The 14,907-nt window shown below is 27.1% G+C and overlaps 2 protein-coding genes across 2 annotated transcripts; one reads left to right on the forward strand and one right to left on the reverse strand.

Moving 5' to 3' along the window:
* Window positions 1–7,087: 7,087 nt before the first annotated feature.
* On the forward strand, window positions 7,088–7,702 carry OCT59_007873 (uncharacterized protein; the record flags this gene model as incomplete). Its single annotated transcript, XM_025328984.1, has 2 exons — window positions 7,088–7,179; window positions 7,426–7,702. The coding sequence occupies 2 exons, from the start codon at window positions 7,088–7,090 to the stop codon at window positions 7,700–7,702; spliced, it is 369 nt and encodes a 122-aa protein (XP_025164438.1).
* A 2,048-nt stretch (window positions 7,703–9,750) lies between these two features.
* On the reverse strand, window positions 9,751–11,912 carry OCT59_007874 (uncharacterized protein; the record flags this gene model as incomplete). The annotated part of the gene is made up of 4 exons (XM_066142082.1): window positions 9,751–10,674; window positions 10,770–11,277; window positions 11,342–11,361; window positions 11,697–11,912. 4 exons carry the CDS (start codon window positions 11,910–11,912, stop codon window positions 9,751–9,753), a joined length of 1,668 nt encoding a protein of 555 aa, XP_065998992.1.
* Window positions 11,913–14,907: the final 2,995 nt, after the last annotated feature.

Here is a 14,907-nt window from a genome sequence, read left to right on the forward strand (position 1 = left end):
TTTTATGGGTCACATAATTATACAAACACATAGACGAAAATACAAAAAAAAAATTGTTATTTTAAAATCTAACTAATTTAAATTATTTTAAAATTTTTTTCTAATTTTTCTAACATTTTCCTATGTTTTTAAGTTTCTCATAAATTTTCTAAAATTGCAAGAAAGGCATTCTCTCTAAAACATTAATAAAAAGAGAAATAAAAAGTAAAAATTGTTATATTTAAAAAAAAAACAAAATAAGATTAATATGAATCATTAATAAAAATTTCTCCAAATCTACACCCTGAAAGAAAAGTATCTCAAAAACGGTCGAAGTTTCTTATCGTCGACGTGTTTTCTTCATCCAAATCTAAGCATAAATCCGAAGATCTTGATTTTAACTTGTTTTCGTTAATCAGAACAAATTTGTTTATTCGCTATCAGAATCTTCCCTTCGTCCTTGTACTTTCACTATACGTTTTTTGTTTTCATTAATTGTTGCTTTCTCTTTTTCTTTATCTCGACGTTTCTACTATCTGTTCTTCTTTTCTTTTCTCTATTTTTTCCAAACGTTCACTAAACTTATTGTTTAAATCATCTAATTCCTCATGTTCTTTTTTACTTCTTGGTATCGTGGAATGAGGACTGGACAGTGGGGAGTGAAAAGGAGTGAAAGAAATGAAGGACGGGTGAAAAGGAACGAAAAAAAATAAAGTGGAGTGAAAAAAAAATAAAAAATAAGGAAATGAAAGTAACAATGGAAACAAAAGATAAAAGAACTGTAGGGAATAAAAAATCAACCAACCGACCAAGTAAAAACCATAAAATAAGTTAGTAAGAAACGAAATATAACAGAAAAAAAATAAAAAAAAAGATAATAAAAAAAAAGAACATACCGAGAAGAACTAAGGACCTAAAAACAAAATAAAGTTAGGAAGGAAATGTAAGGAACAAAATATAAGAAATGAAGTGTAAGGGACAAAATAAAAAAAAATAAAAACTTCAAAAAATCGTGGCTATGTTATACTGAACACACCTTAATTGCAAAGAGCAAAAGAGTAAGAACTTAAGGAGAATTAGCAAGAAATAAAATATAAAAAACAAATAAAAGAAAAAAAAAGAAAAACATACCAGCTGAGCGAAGGGTCTAAAGTTTGAAAAGTACACTGAAAGTACTAGAAATAATAAATAAATAAACATTTTTTGATGATGGGGTCGGTGAAAATCACCGGCGGTGATTTTTTGACATTCTTTATTTTCTATTCTTCTATAATTATGGCTCATAAAAAAGTTGTTAAGTATCAGTGTATATTATAATTCATAAAAAAGTTGATAACGATAAATACTAAGAAAATCTACCTCAAAACCAAATTTGAGATTTTTAGCTTATATTATGTGTTATGTGTGCACTATTTTCACTTAATATCGTATACCGATAAGCATAATAAATTGTCGAAAAAACTGAAACATTATAATATCCAATGAATTTATTAATTGTGGGGCGCAGTATTACATTTAGGTTAGGTGTATGAATTTTTGAAGTATTTTATTTACTGAGGTCCGGAATGACGTTAAACTACCATAATTATTTCATTTTATTTGATTTTATTTGATTTTATTACTTATTTAGGATGATTATAGAGTAAATTGAGTAATAGATAAATTACATCATTAACACTTTTTAGAATTCATATATATAAGGAGATTATTCTGGGATTATTTTGGAGTTTAATAACATAACCCTATTTATTTTACTTAAATATGATGTTAATATTTACGGATTTATGTTATTGGAAATATATTGATTTGGAAAATCGTGAATAATAAATACTAGGGTGGAGTATCGTTATTAATTTGGGATATTATATTAGGATATTTGGGATATTTTTATATTTAATCAAACATTATATGAGAGTGAATTCGGGATATGTTAATACGTTAATATTTGATTTTATTAAATAAAGGAATTATTTTTGTAGCAACGTGTTTTAACACGGGCTTAAGCGCTACAACATTTGACTTATTTAGCGATAGCATGACGTAAATGATCACATGATAAAGATAAAAGTTTAGTCCAAATTTTCCCCCTTTTAACTGACGCACGAAAGTAAAATATTTTTTCTTGCAAATAAGTTAATTTCATTTTCTCAAAATGATGAAAACGTAGATTTCCCCCTTTTAACTGCCGCACGCCCATAACAACACATGCTCCCTTTAAATTTAAATGGAGTTTCTGAATTTTTCTGAAATTTCCCGGAATTTCCAAAGTTTTATTATGTTATTTAGAAAATCTGAACGTTAAACAAACGGTAAATTTGCAAGTCGTCTTTTATCCAGTTATGATATAAAATTTGATGTACCATACATACAGTAGTACAGTAGGGTCGGACAATCATATAAAATGCGGGAAAAGATGAGTAAAAAATTGATTTGAATAATAATAGTATAACTAATCACATTCTTTTATTTCAAACTCTATCTGGAAATAATTTTTAATAAGGTTTTATTTTTAATAAAGCCTGTTGGAATTTTAAAACCTATTTAATTTGAGTCATTATGAGATTTTCTTTTTTTTTTTATGATTATCATTTAACGTCTTAATTTGCTCTGTGCCAGTCGTAACTCAAAATACTCAATAATTTTTTTACTCTAGATAATATAACCAATTTATAACATACCACTTTAAAATCACAAAAATTTACCTATACCACTTTTTTTTACAATTTACTATTTCAGATATAATCGTCGAGTTCTCATACAATATGGACTCGTTTGTAATTATTTTTATTGTGAAACATCATCTTATCCTTATCAACCCTAAAAATGAATTATTGTTGGCTTTCATTGTTTCATAGGATGCGTTCAAAAAGAATAAAAATATATACATTTATTAGTTTCTAGCGGAAAAAAAAAATATACTATTTCGAGATTTATTGATAACAGATAATATATAAATTTCATTATATGTACAATGTCCAGTAATAAGCCACCGGTTACCTACAAATGTGTACCCCTGTAAAAACTTTTTTTTTTTATTAAGCGTGTCTTTTAAGGAATAAGTTAATTTACACTTACCTACAAAAAATTGGTCGTTATATTTAAGGTTTAATTTAAAGAATAAAGACTTTAATAAAAAAAAATATTTTAATGTTGCAATAATATCTAAAATTTTTATTATACTTAATATTTTAAATAATGTATTATTACGAAGTATCATAAAAATCAGTGAAATATGCATATTTGACTGGCTTGTCGATCTTTGCAGCTCTTAATTTTTTATTTTATTTTATTTTAACTGCTTATTTATGATCTCTAATTATTCACTTTTTATAAATGCACACCCTCTCCCAATGCACTATTACAAAAATTATGTATAATGGTCCCAAAGGGTGTGCATTTATAGAGAGTTGACTGTATTATTATATATTATAGCAAAAGTTATACAATAAAATTTTTCAGTAGGGCGTTTGGATCAACTTATACCATAAAATGACCCCCGAAATATATATAGAGGTTTGGGACAAAATTTTTTTTTACTAATAACTGTATGCAAGAGTTTTTAGCACAAAATTTACACCTAACTCCAAATAGTTAGGAAAGATAAGAAAACCTCATGTCAGTCATATGATGATCAAGCATGTTGCAGATTTTCATAGACCGAAATTTTTATTAAGAACAATGATACAATAATAATACAATATAATTGATATATAGTAAGGTGGAGTAAAAAAAAAATGGTGTGAATGAAGAAAAGTTTAAATAAAGCTTATAATGTGAATTAAAAATAGCATAACAATGAATTTATAGAAATCTAAATATAAAGTTTATTTATGATGTAATAAATACATGTCAGAACGATAGTTATATAAGTCAATGATTGGATGAAAATGGACCACGTAGTGGCCAATCAATAAAGAGCTCTGTATTATTATGCTATTGTATTTTTCAATGATATTTTTTCGACCACAATACTACTGTTTTCTATTTCACGATAAATATTATTTGAAGCGTGGTTGAATAAAAATCTTTTGATCGTAACGGATAGTTTTTAAAGAATTTTTAGATTTCATGATATAGCTTCTAGGTTTCTTTAATAAAAATAAATAAATATTAAGTGTTTTCTTGAGAGATAGAAAAAAAAATTGTATAAATTTGTTCATATTGGTCATTTCTTTGATGACAAAAGATGACAGATGACCAATCCTTAAAAGAACGTCAACATGCATTTGTTGGGGGTTTCCAAACGTAGTGTATTTTTTTAACATAATTAATAAATTATTATTTTGATAAATAATTTTTGGATTAACAAAATCGGAGTTTTTTTACCTAAAGCATTTTAATTTATCATACCTAAAAAAGCATCGCTGATTTATCTAAGAGTTCTAAAAAAAGCGTTTTCATTAATTTACCTAAAAAAGCGTTTTTTTTAATTTACCTAAAAGAGCGTTTTTGATTTAACGTTAACTAAAAAGCGCTTTTTGATTCAATCTAAGAAAGTGCTTTTTTGATTTATCTAAGAAAGCGTTTTATAATTTATCTGAAAAAATCATTTTCAATGCAAAAAAATTGTTTTGGAATAAAAACAATAAAAAACAAAAAATCGGAATTTTAGACCGAAGTGTAACGAAGGACTATACGTTTTAATGAAAGTATTGTTATTAGAAACACCAAATCATTTTATATCTGAAATGGGTAAATTTTTTGAAATGTGGTAATAATCGGGTTTTATTGAATAAGTGTAAAGTAAAATGAGGAAAAAAAAGTGGTATTATGTATTAGGATTTGTATACAGTATAAAAAAATTAAAATTTAATTGAGTTTTGCAGCCGACATAGAGAAATTTCAAATTATGACGTTAAATGCTTAAAGTTGATCATTTTTTCATAATCATTTAAATACTTTAAAAAAAAAAAAAATCTCATAATGGACTCAAATTAAAATTCCCAATAGACTTTATTAAAAGAACCTTATTAAATCAAATACTAAAATTTTTTTGAATTAAGACTTTGAAATAAGAACGCATTTGTGGTTGGTTACATTAGTATTGTTCAAACCAAATTTTTATGATACTAATTAAATTTAATATATTTTTAGTATACATAAAAGTAGTGAAACGATCCGTATGGATGATGATAATCCGTACATACCGGGATGAATACTCGTTACAAGTTCGTAATGGTGATTTTCTTCTTTTTCATATTGTGATAGATTTACATTTTTTATGATTGATTTTGCCAAACCTTTAACCATGTTTAAGAAACACTTTTCCAAAAATAAACCGGAAATTTACACTGAACCAATCATATACCTAATATGGTTGTGTGAATATTTAAACACTAAAAACGTTGGAACATTCTTTTTTCTTTAACTTCTATCAAAATTTAATAATGAACAAAGTTTTTTTTTTGAATTGTTAAATCAAAAAAAAAAGTGGGTATAAAAATTTTATTAGTTTTATCTGCGGATATACGGATAATATGCGTGCGGATGGATATATATTAAGAAACTTGGAGTCCCTAGAAAGAAGCAAGAGATGAAATGTTAAAAACAATTCCTTAAATTCAATTAAAAAAAAATACTTACCTTCCAGTCCGTTCTAAGTTCTTTTCATTGTTTCAAAGGATGCATACAAAAAGAATAAAAATATATAATTTTATTAATTTATAGCGAAAAAAAAAAATATACTATTTTGAGATTCATTGAAAGTTATATGAATAATATAAATTGATATATGTACAACGCCCGGTAATAAGTTACCGGTTACCGTACAATTAGTGCCAAATGTACCCCTGTAAAAACTTTTTTTTCATTAAGCGTGTTACACAAATTGATCGTTATAATAAAGATTTTAACAAAAAAATTTTAAATATTATTGCGAAATTAAAATAATTTGTTTTATTATACTTTATATTTTAAATAAATAAAAATTGTTCACCATAATCGTTAAATATATTATTACGAAGTATTATAAAAATCAGCGAAATGACTGACTTGCCAATCATTTTGCAGATTATTTCCGTCCTGTTTTTTTTTTTATTAAAAGTTTTTAACTCTTTATTTACTTTTAATTATAACCAAATTTTAAGTACATAATTTGTTCTTTAGTTTAATAATATATTAATATTATATTATAGTACATTATAGCAAAAGTTATTTTGATGTTAAAAAATTTTATAGTAGGCATAATTTTCAAACTTGAGGATCAACTTTACTTATAGTACTATATAAAAGACAGGTTTAAAAAAAGGCAATTAAATTGTACCGGCTTATTTATTTATATAATATTTACATATAATTTAAATTAACTAAATTCTTTATTTAAAAAATTATTTAATAATATAGGTAAGTTAATTCTATTATTACTTATCCGGCCAGGCAATGTAGATCGGATAGTTTAAAAAATTTTTAGCTTCTAAAATTCTTTTTTTTTAAAAATAAAATGAAAATAAACCTTGAAAAGCGCCACATGCACTCGTTTAAGTTTTCGAACGTAATATATTTTTTAAAATAATTAATAAATCATTATTTTGACCTAGCTAAAAGCAAGCATATAAGAAGCGCTATCGAAATTAATTAATCCCATAATTTACGCAAAGTATAGATTTTTTGATCCTATTCTTTCAAATTATATACATTTATAGTATGTAGACGATCCTATTGTTCTCTTTTTATAATTTGCGTAATTCTAAATAGATTTGACGGGATCTGCCCTAAAAGGCAATCGCTGACTGAAATCCAAAAAGTGATAATGATTTCCGACTAAGGTTATAATTTCATTGTTTTTTTTTTGATGTGAAAAATATATTATTTTTATGTTATATTTACAATTCAGAGCTGGTTTTTTTTTTCTTTCAATTATAAAAGAAAAAAAAATTTATATAATAGCCCTCTTTTTGGAGGTTAACCCAAAAATTTTTCAATTTTTTTTTTTTGCACACTTCTCTTTTCCAAATTATTTTGATTCAATTCTCACTTCGAATAAAATATCAACTTTTTTTAATATTTCGAGGGAACAAAAACAAAAAAAATTTGTAAATACTTTATTTTTACCAAAATATCATAACCAATTTCTTGATTGTACAAAATAATTTTTCATAAAGAAAAAATAATGGAACAACCGTCAGTCACTTATTCTGTCACTCAATCTGTTGACTACCTCGGTCAAACTCATAACCGGGCCGATCCGGAAACTTTAAATTGGTAAGTTTTTAAGAAAGAAGGAACTTTTTTCTCTATTTTTGGTAGAAATATTTGTAAGGGTGGTGCGACATTAATAAGGTTTATCTGCGTGTGTCAAAACCCTCTTATAACATTTGACCTCAAAAATTTTGAGGTAAAAAGCGTACAGCTCCATCCTTTTAATAGAATTTAGTTTAAAAAGGAATTTTACTTTTTATTTTAATAAATTATTTCTCTTTTTAATTTTATTCAATTTTTTCTACATAGTTCTTCTCAGTATCAGGAAACGGACATATACTCCGAACAACAACAAGAACAATGTCTCACAAATGTAACCCAAACTCGATCATCATATGTGCCTCGATATAATCGTTCTCTTCAAAATCGTAAAATTCAACGAAAAATAAGACATGCGAAGGATGCAAACACATTGAATTATCTTATACAGTTACCAAGACAAATCACAAACAACCCATTTGTGGATCAAATATTTAATGGGGTTAATTTTATTAAGAATGATTGTTATATATGTGATCGGTACTAGGGATTGGAATCGATTATCGAATCTTTGTAGATTCGATTTTTTGTTCCTTAAAAGATAATCCATTTTAAGCTTTAATAATTAATTCCATGATCAATAAATATATAAATTCTGAATTAAAATTGTAAAATCTATTAAGAATTTATATATCGTTACTAATACCCAACCGTAAATCACTATAACATCGTTGCGATTATTTGCTGATTATTTCGTCATTTTGAGTTTTTGAAGGCCATTATCGATCAATTTTTCTTTTTTGAAAATATTTTAAATCATGCATTTAATCTTTGATGCAATGTTGAATTGATTTTCAATTTTCTCTTCAACAAATGAGATTCGATTTTGATTCGATTATCGATTCTAATCCCTAATCGGTACGGGCTTCTCCATGATCGTCAGCCAATAAATGTACGAACATTATTAATTCGGATTAAATTATTGACAAATATATTGTTTTTTAACCTTTTTTTTTTGTAAAGAAAAAATTCTTTTATTTTTTTTCTCCATGAAAAAACATCTAGAAAAATTCAACTCCACTATATTGTATAAATAGTATTGCGAAGTCGCCCAGTGACCGGTTAATTATTTTGTACTAATTAATTGTATTCTTTTTACTTAGAAAATATAGCATGTTTATATGATCAAGTCTATTATGAAAAATATTATGATATATATATGTATATATGTATTATCAAATAATAATTGCTGAAAAAAAATCAAATAATTATCATTTAGAAAAAAAAAGTATCATAAAAATTTATTAAAGAAAATGTTTATCGTGAAACAAATTATGTTGATTATTAAAAAAAAAATCAAACAAAAACTAAGTTAGTCACGCTTATTAATCTTTTTCGGGTAAATATGTCTTGATGAGAATTAATTTTATGTTTGCTCTTTATGTATAACAGTTACAAATTTAATAATAATGAAAACATGATATATGACATTGAAATTTATTTGCTTTTAGTTATTATTATTTGTAACTTTGTTAAAAATCTATTTATTTTATTGATTTTTTTTTATAATAAAAATTTGTATAAACTTTATTAAAAATAAACTTTTATCACGTGAAAAATATTTTGATGTAATTATTCGTGTAACAATTTTTATACGAATATTTTACATACTTTTATTCACATGTTTCTATTTTTCAATTTCCGTGAAACTTTGAGAGAGTAAATAATAGATAAAAGTGTTTTGTTAGTAACTCTTCTATGTACTATATTGCAGTGTTGGCCAGTGACCCAAATGACCTCAAATGACTCAAATGACTGGTCACGTGTCATTTGGGTCATTTCAACATTAAATGACAAATGACCTAGTCATTTAAAAATTATGGCCAGAACTATTCATACAATTTCACTATTTCATGGATAAAATTTTCACATGATATTAGAAGTTCATAATTCTGGCCGGCATCATTAACTTGACCTGAATTATAAAGCATTAATTTTAAATGACTCAAATGACGAATGACCTAAATGACTAGGTCATTCGAAGGTCATTTGGAGGTCATCTCAAAATGGGCAAATGACCTAGTCATTTGCCATCACTGCTATATTGTGAAATTAACAAATGTCTAGTAATAGCTAATTTCAATTTCCAATATTTTATTTATTTTATTACTAAAAGAGTGTTAGAACCCAGACTATTACAAATAATAGAAAAAAGAATTCGAAAAAAAAAACTTGAAACTAATATATGTGTATAGATCTTTGTTCGTCATCCCCTACGGGACCTCACTCTTCGATCTGTACTATTTGATAAAGTAGGACTATGCTAAAAAATCAAATGGGAACAATCAAAAAAAGCTAATCTAAAAAAAGAAAAGTTAGTTGATCCGTATTTTTCTTTTGGCCTAAGCCACCACCTGTAAATACTGTCATAGGTGGAATGGTTCACACTATTCTTATTGTATATACGATCATTATAGATATAAAGAGAAGAAGAGAGAAAAATAAAAAAGAAATAGACAACGTCTATATACAAAAAATGATTCCAAAGTAATGAAACACTAAACTAAAATTTCAAATATGAGAAAACTAATAAAATTATTTAGACGATCCTGCCTGCTTGGAATCTAGAGCTAAAAGAGTATCTAGACGGGAGCATTTAGGAATACCAAAAGACCTGGAGTTATTATCAAAATTATGATCATCACGTTTTAAAGGACGGTTTTCAAGTTCTTTGGTGTCGTCGGACGTGTATGGCTTGGTGGGGAGTATATTATCCTTATAATCAAACACTGAGCGCATGGTATTACACTTTAAAGTAAAAGGGAGCGAAGCGTTAGGGTAGTTAATAAGAAAAGAATCCATTTCCGATTGTAAAAGATTCTTCTTTTTGCTTTTCTTTTTTTTCTTTTTTTCGGATGGTCTAATACATTGAGGAGTTGACATATATGTATGATAAGTGTTATTCCATTCGGTTAGATCAGACACTTGTCGTTGCCAATATTTAACATGTTTAGGACTGGTGCCGTGATATATGGCTAAATCTTGTATTCTAATCTCTTCTTGTATTTGAAGAGCGGTAATTTCCTTTGAACGTTCTTCTAAATAGTGTTTATAACGAAGTTTAGAAGCCACAGATTTGGCATAAAGTTCATCCATTCTAGCGGCAAATTTAGCATCATCAGCTTTTCCAAGGCGTTCATCACGGGTCTCTAAATCCAATTGATACATATAAGTAAACCACTCCCTAGAACCAGGGATAATGAAAGAACCTAAATTATCATAAATAGGATCAGGCGGTATTATATCCTGATATTTGACAGGAATGAACATGTCCGGAATAGGATTATAAGGAGCAACTGTATATAAAATTTCATTGTTAAGTACTGAAGCTGAAGTCGTAGCTGTGGTAATGGAAATATTATATGAAGCCTTTAGTCGGTTGGTCGTATTCGTATTAGTACCGAAATAATGTGGAATAGTGAAATTATAATCCTTTTGTTTAGGGATATCAACAGTCTTCTTATAATGTAAGTGTTTGAGAGGAGTCGTAAATTTTTGAGATGGTAAAAAAAGGAATCGTCCTTTTTTAGCTGCGGCCAGTTTCGTTGAAGTACTGAAGTACTGGAGACGGCGCATGGTTTAATAACTTCTTGCGATAAGATACGACGATAAGAACGTTTGAATCTAATTTTCTGATTTCTAGCTGTCCTCGGATTTGGACTTGGAGTTATTTGGAAGTTATTCATAAGTTTATGATAAATGTAAGTATGTCCAGGTCTGAATTTACGATTTGAGTTGCAGACAATATATCTTGAGTTATAAGAGATGCCCGTTCTTGAAGAGAATATCGATTTCGATTCTTTTTTTATCCATCGGTCGAATGTCAAATTAGCATGGAGCTGTTTATTCTGATGTTGATTCTTAGGTGTAAAATCACCATTTTCATCTCGTACAAGAACTATTCCATTTGGGTATTTCTTGAAAAAATGTAAGCCACATCCATGTCTGTTGTTAGACATAACTATAGGAGAAGGAACCTCACAAGGTCGAGGTGGAATAGATAAGCCTTTTGCCTCAATTATATGGTTGCAAGGGAGAAAGATACCAAAATGAAATCTATATCTTTTGTACGAGAAATTGAAAAAAGTTTTCATTATTGCGTTATTATTGTTGAATTTATTCTTACGTGACTTGATAAACGTGATTCTATCTAATAATTTTTGACGTATCATATCAAAATATTTATGTTGAATACGACGTGGAATAACTCTTTGTGAGGAAAAAAAATGCTGAAGACCTTTGCTAATTTGATATTTGGCGTTCGGTAGTGCACTTGTGGAATGATACTTAATAGGGGTAGTTGACATGAGATAATCATTTGTGTGTATCCGTAAATGAAGTTGATTGGTGTCCAAATGGTGATCAACAATCTCAAAAAAGAAACTTTTTGAACGTCTAAATTTGTAAATCTTGTTATAACCGGTTTTGTGGATTCTGGTCACGTGAAATTTCTTGAAAGAAATGAGAAAAGAATTATCGACATTAAGTGGAGTCGTCGTTGAAGAAATGGGAGATATAGAAGAAAAATCTTTTATTGGAAAACCATCATTATTATTATTTGGAGAAACTTGAGAGTCAATGTTTGTAGTTGGATAAAGAGAAATATCTTGTGAAAATGAAGGGTCATCTATCCGAATAAACGAGTGTGTTGATGAAGATGCAGACCAATCTATTACTATAGAATTTGAAGAAGTCATATTCCCTTGGGTGTAAGTAAAATACTAACTAAAAACCTCGTATACAACCAGAGGCGCCCTTTTGGGCCTCTTCCCCTTTAGCGTTTCAAGTCGAAACTGAAAAAAAAACTAACTAGTACAAAAATTACTGCGGAAAATTAACAAAATGTAAAAAAAGGGGAAAGAGTTTTTTGTCCAAAGTCATTTCAATTTCCAATAAATGTTATGACGTTTTTAAAATTTTTTAATAATATTGTCATCTGATCTCCTTAAATAAATAGATATATTGAATTATGATGCAATACTTCTTTGCAGAAACCCGTGATTTGTTACCATGCAGTTAAGAAATTGCCATCAAATCACAACGATCTATTATCTAACACGTGATGATATGGTATCAAATGATCTCGTGAAAGTGTTGATAACATATCTTTACGAAGTTGTAAAATGCTATTAAATAAGTGGTAAATAGGTGGTAAATAGGTGGTAAATAACATCGAGAATTAGTGGTGAAAATTAATCTAAGATATTTCTTAGATGTATTAAATAAGTATTAAATATTATTTAGAGATGAATCTGCCAATTTATTTTATTCATATTTTTTATTTTATTTTTATTTTTATGATGCAGAAGATATTCATATTTTTTATTTAAATTTGATGATTTTTAACATCGGGAAAAGCCTGTATCATGTGATACATGTAAGATTATAAAATAACTATAGTGATCTTAGTGATCTAAACTTTTTTTAACTTGACAATCATTAATATAAAAATAAACTATTTTTAACTTTTAAACTTTTTTTCCAGTGAAAATCTTCCCTTTCGTTCTTTACCTTTCATTTCCCATTTCTTTCCTTCATTTCTCTCTTCATTCCTTCTCCCCTTTATTGTTTTATATCTTTTTTTTAAAAAAAGATTTTTTTTTCTGTTAAAAAAACTCTGTTTTATAACTTGCTTAAAAAAAAAATTTATATTTTTTACCCATCATATTAGGACCCCGAAATATACATAAAAGGGTCAGGTCAGAGTTTGCGTATAATGAGTCAAAAAATCATGTAGATCATTCCTTTTATGGATAATCCCAGCCAAAATAATATTTCCTAATTTAGATAATAGCTGAAATTATCGTAATTCCGGCCCTGAAAGAATGCGTATTTTGGACCACTTCTGGACCTGACCTCTACATATATATTTCGGGGTCCTATCATATTTTTAATTTTTTTTTTATAAAAAAATAAATTTCGTTTTTCTTCTCTTATCCTTTCCTTTTTCTCTCGTATTTTATTTAAAAAAGAGTTGAAGAAACTCACAAAAAAAGATTAAATTCTATAACGATAATGAAACATTATAAAATTTCATTTTTTAGGCGTCTCCTATGTGAGTTTAGAAAATTTTTTTTTTCTTTTTAAAATTTATTTTAATGGACGGTTACTAACAGTTCTTTTTTTTTTAGGAACTCTTCAGGTCTCTTTGGACACGTGGGATCTCATGTTTGATTAACGAAACGTATGTTAACATTTCAAATTTTATCTTTTTATTAGACAGGATAGACACATGGGAAAGAAATTGGGGTTATATATCTTTCGAATTTAATTCTTTTGTTTTAAGTGACTTTTCTTCAGGTCATAACGTGGGAATAATAATTTTTTTAAATTTTTTTTTTACTCCAGGCAATTTTTTTTTCAAAAACTAATATTTTGGAAACTGGTTCAGAACTTTAAGACATTTTCGAAAGTTTTAAAAAATTATTATTTATGGACCAGGTGACCAGCTCAAAATTGGATTTTGAAGCTTAAGAAGTATCAGGTCTTTGAATGTCAGATTTTGATTATTTTTTTTCTTTTGAATCATTTCTTCAAATGAAATGGTTACTAACACTTCATTTTTATCTTTTTTTTTAGACAGCTTGTTTTTGGGTCTGAACGTATGGGATCTTGGTAAAGAATCACCTTTCGTTTAATTGGTTATAATTTTTTTTAACAAAACATTGCTAATGTTTTGTCTTCTAGATGAATCATGCGCATTTAAGAAGATAAATCACTCAAAAAGTATCACAAAGCATATCAAAACTAACTGATTGAGAAACGCGTAGGATTTTGTGGGTCATTCACATTTTTTTTAATTTGTTTCTTTCAACAAATTCTTCTTTTTTTAGACAGGTTTAGAATTATGGAATCTCTACACGAATGGTCAAAACAATTCAAATGTGATACGTTGTATTGTTGCTATTTGCATAGATTGGTAGAAATCGGTCCAATTTTTTTTAATTTTTTTTTTTTTTTTTTTTGTTGAAATGATTTCTAACGCTAATGATTTATCTTTTTTTTTAGACGACTTGAGAACTATGGGATTTCTGATGGGAAATGCTAGGAGTCTCTTTGAACACGGATTTTTTTTAACAAACTTTATTAACAGTTTGTTTTTCTCTCTTTTTAGGTAGTGGTATCCTTAAAAATATTGAATGCAAAGTATGATCTGGGCAATGGCCAGATACCGGACATGTGATATCTTTGGTAAAGTATTGACCTCTTTTTAGTTATTTTAATGTTTTTAATGTTTTTAACAAAATGTTTGTTAACATTCTACACTTTCTTTTAGGTGACTTTTTTGGATCTTTTTTGAATTTGGACTTGTATAAACAAGTTATATCACTATCCTCTAACATAAGAACCAGTAAGAATAAATAAAATTTCGTGAAAGACATAATTGACGCACATTTTTGAAATACAATTAGGTTACGAATGAAAGACTGGCTAAAGTCTTTTAGTAGTTTAATGATGAAATATTGAGGATAGCCACAATTTTAGATATAATTCATGTGCGAAATATGTATTTTTTCTATTTATTTTCTGAAACTTCAAAATTTCAAAATGAACAATTTAATAAATATTTAATATAGTTTACTATTTATTTACGAATTATTTTCTAAAACTTCACAATTTCAAAATGAATAATTTAATAAATATTTAATAATAGTTTACTATTTATTTACGAATTCGAAAACACAATTTTAC

Source organism: Rhizophagus irregularis, chromosome 16 (genome assembly GCF_026210795.1).
Source record: "Rhizophagus irregularis chromosome 16, complete sequence".
Taxonomy (NCBI): domain Eukaryota; kingdom Fungi; phylum Glomeromycota; class Glomeromycetes; order Glomerales; family Glomeraceae; genus Rhizophagus; species Rhizophagus irregularis.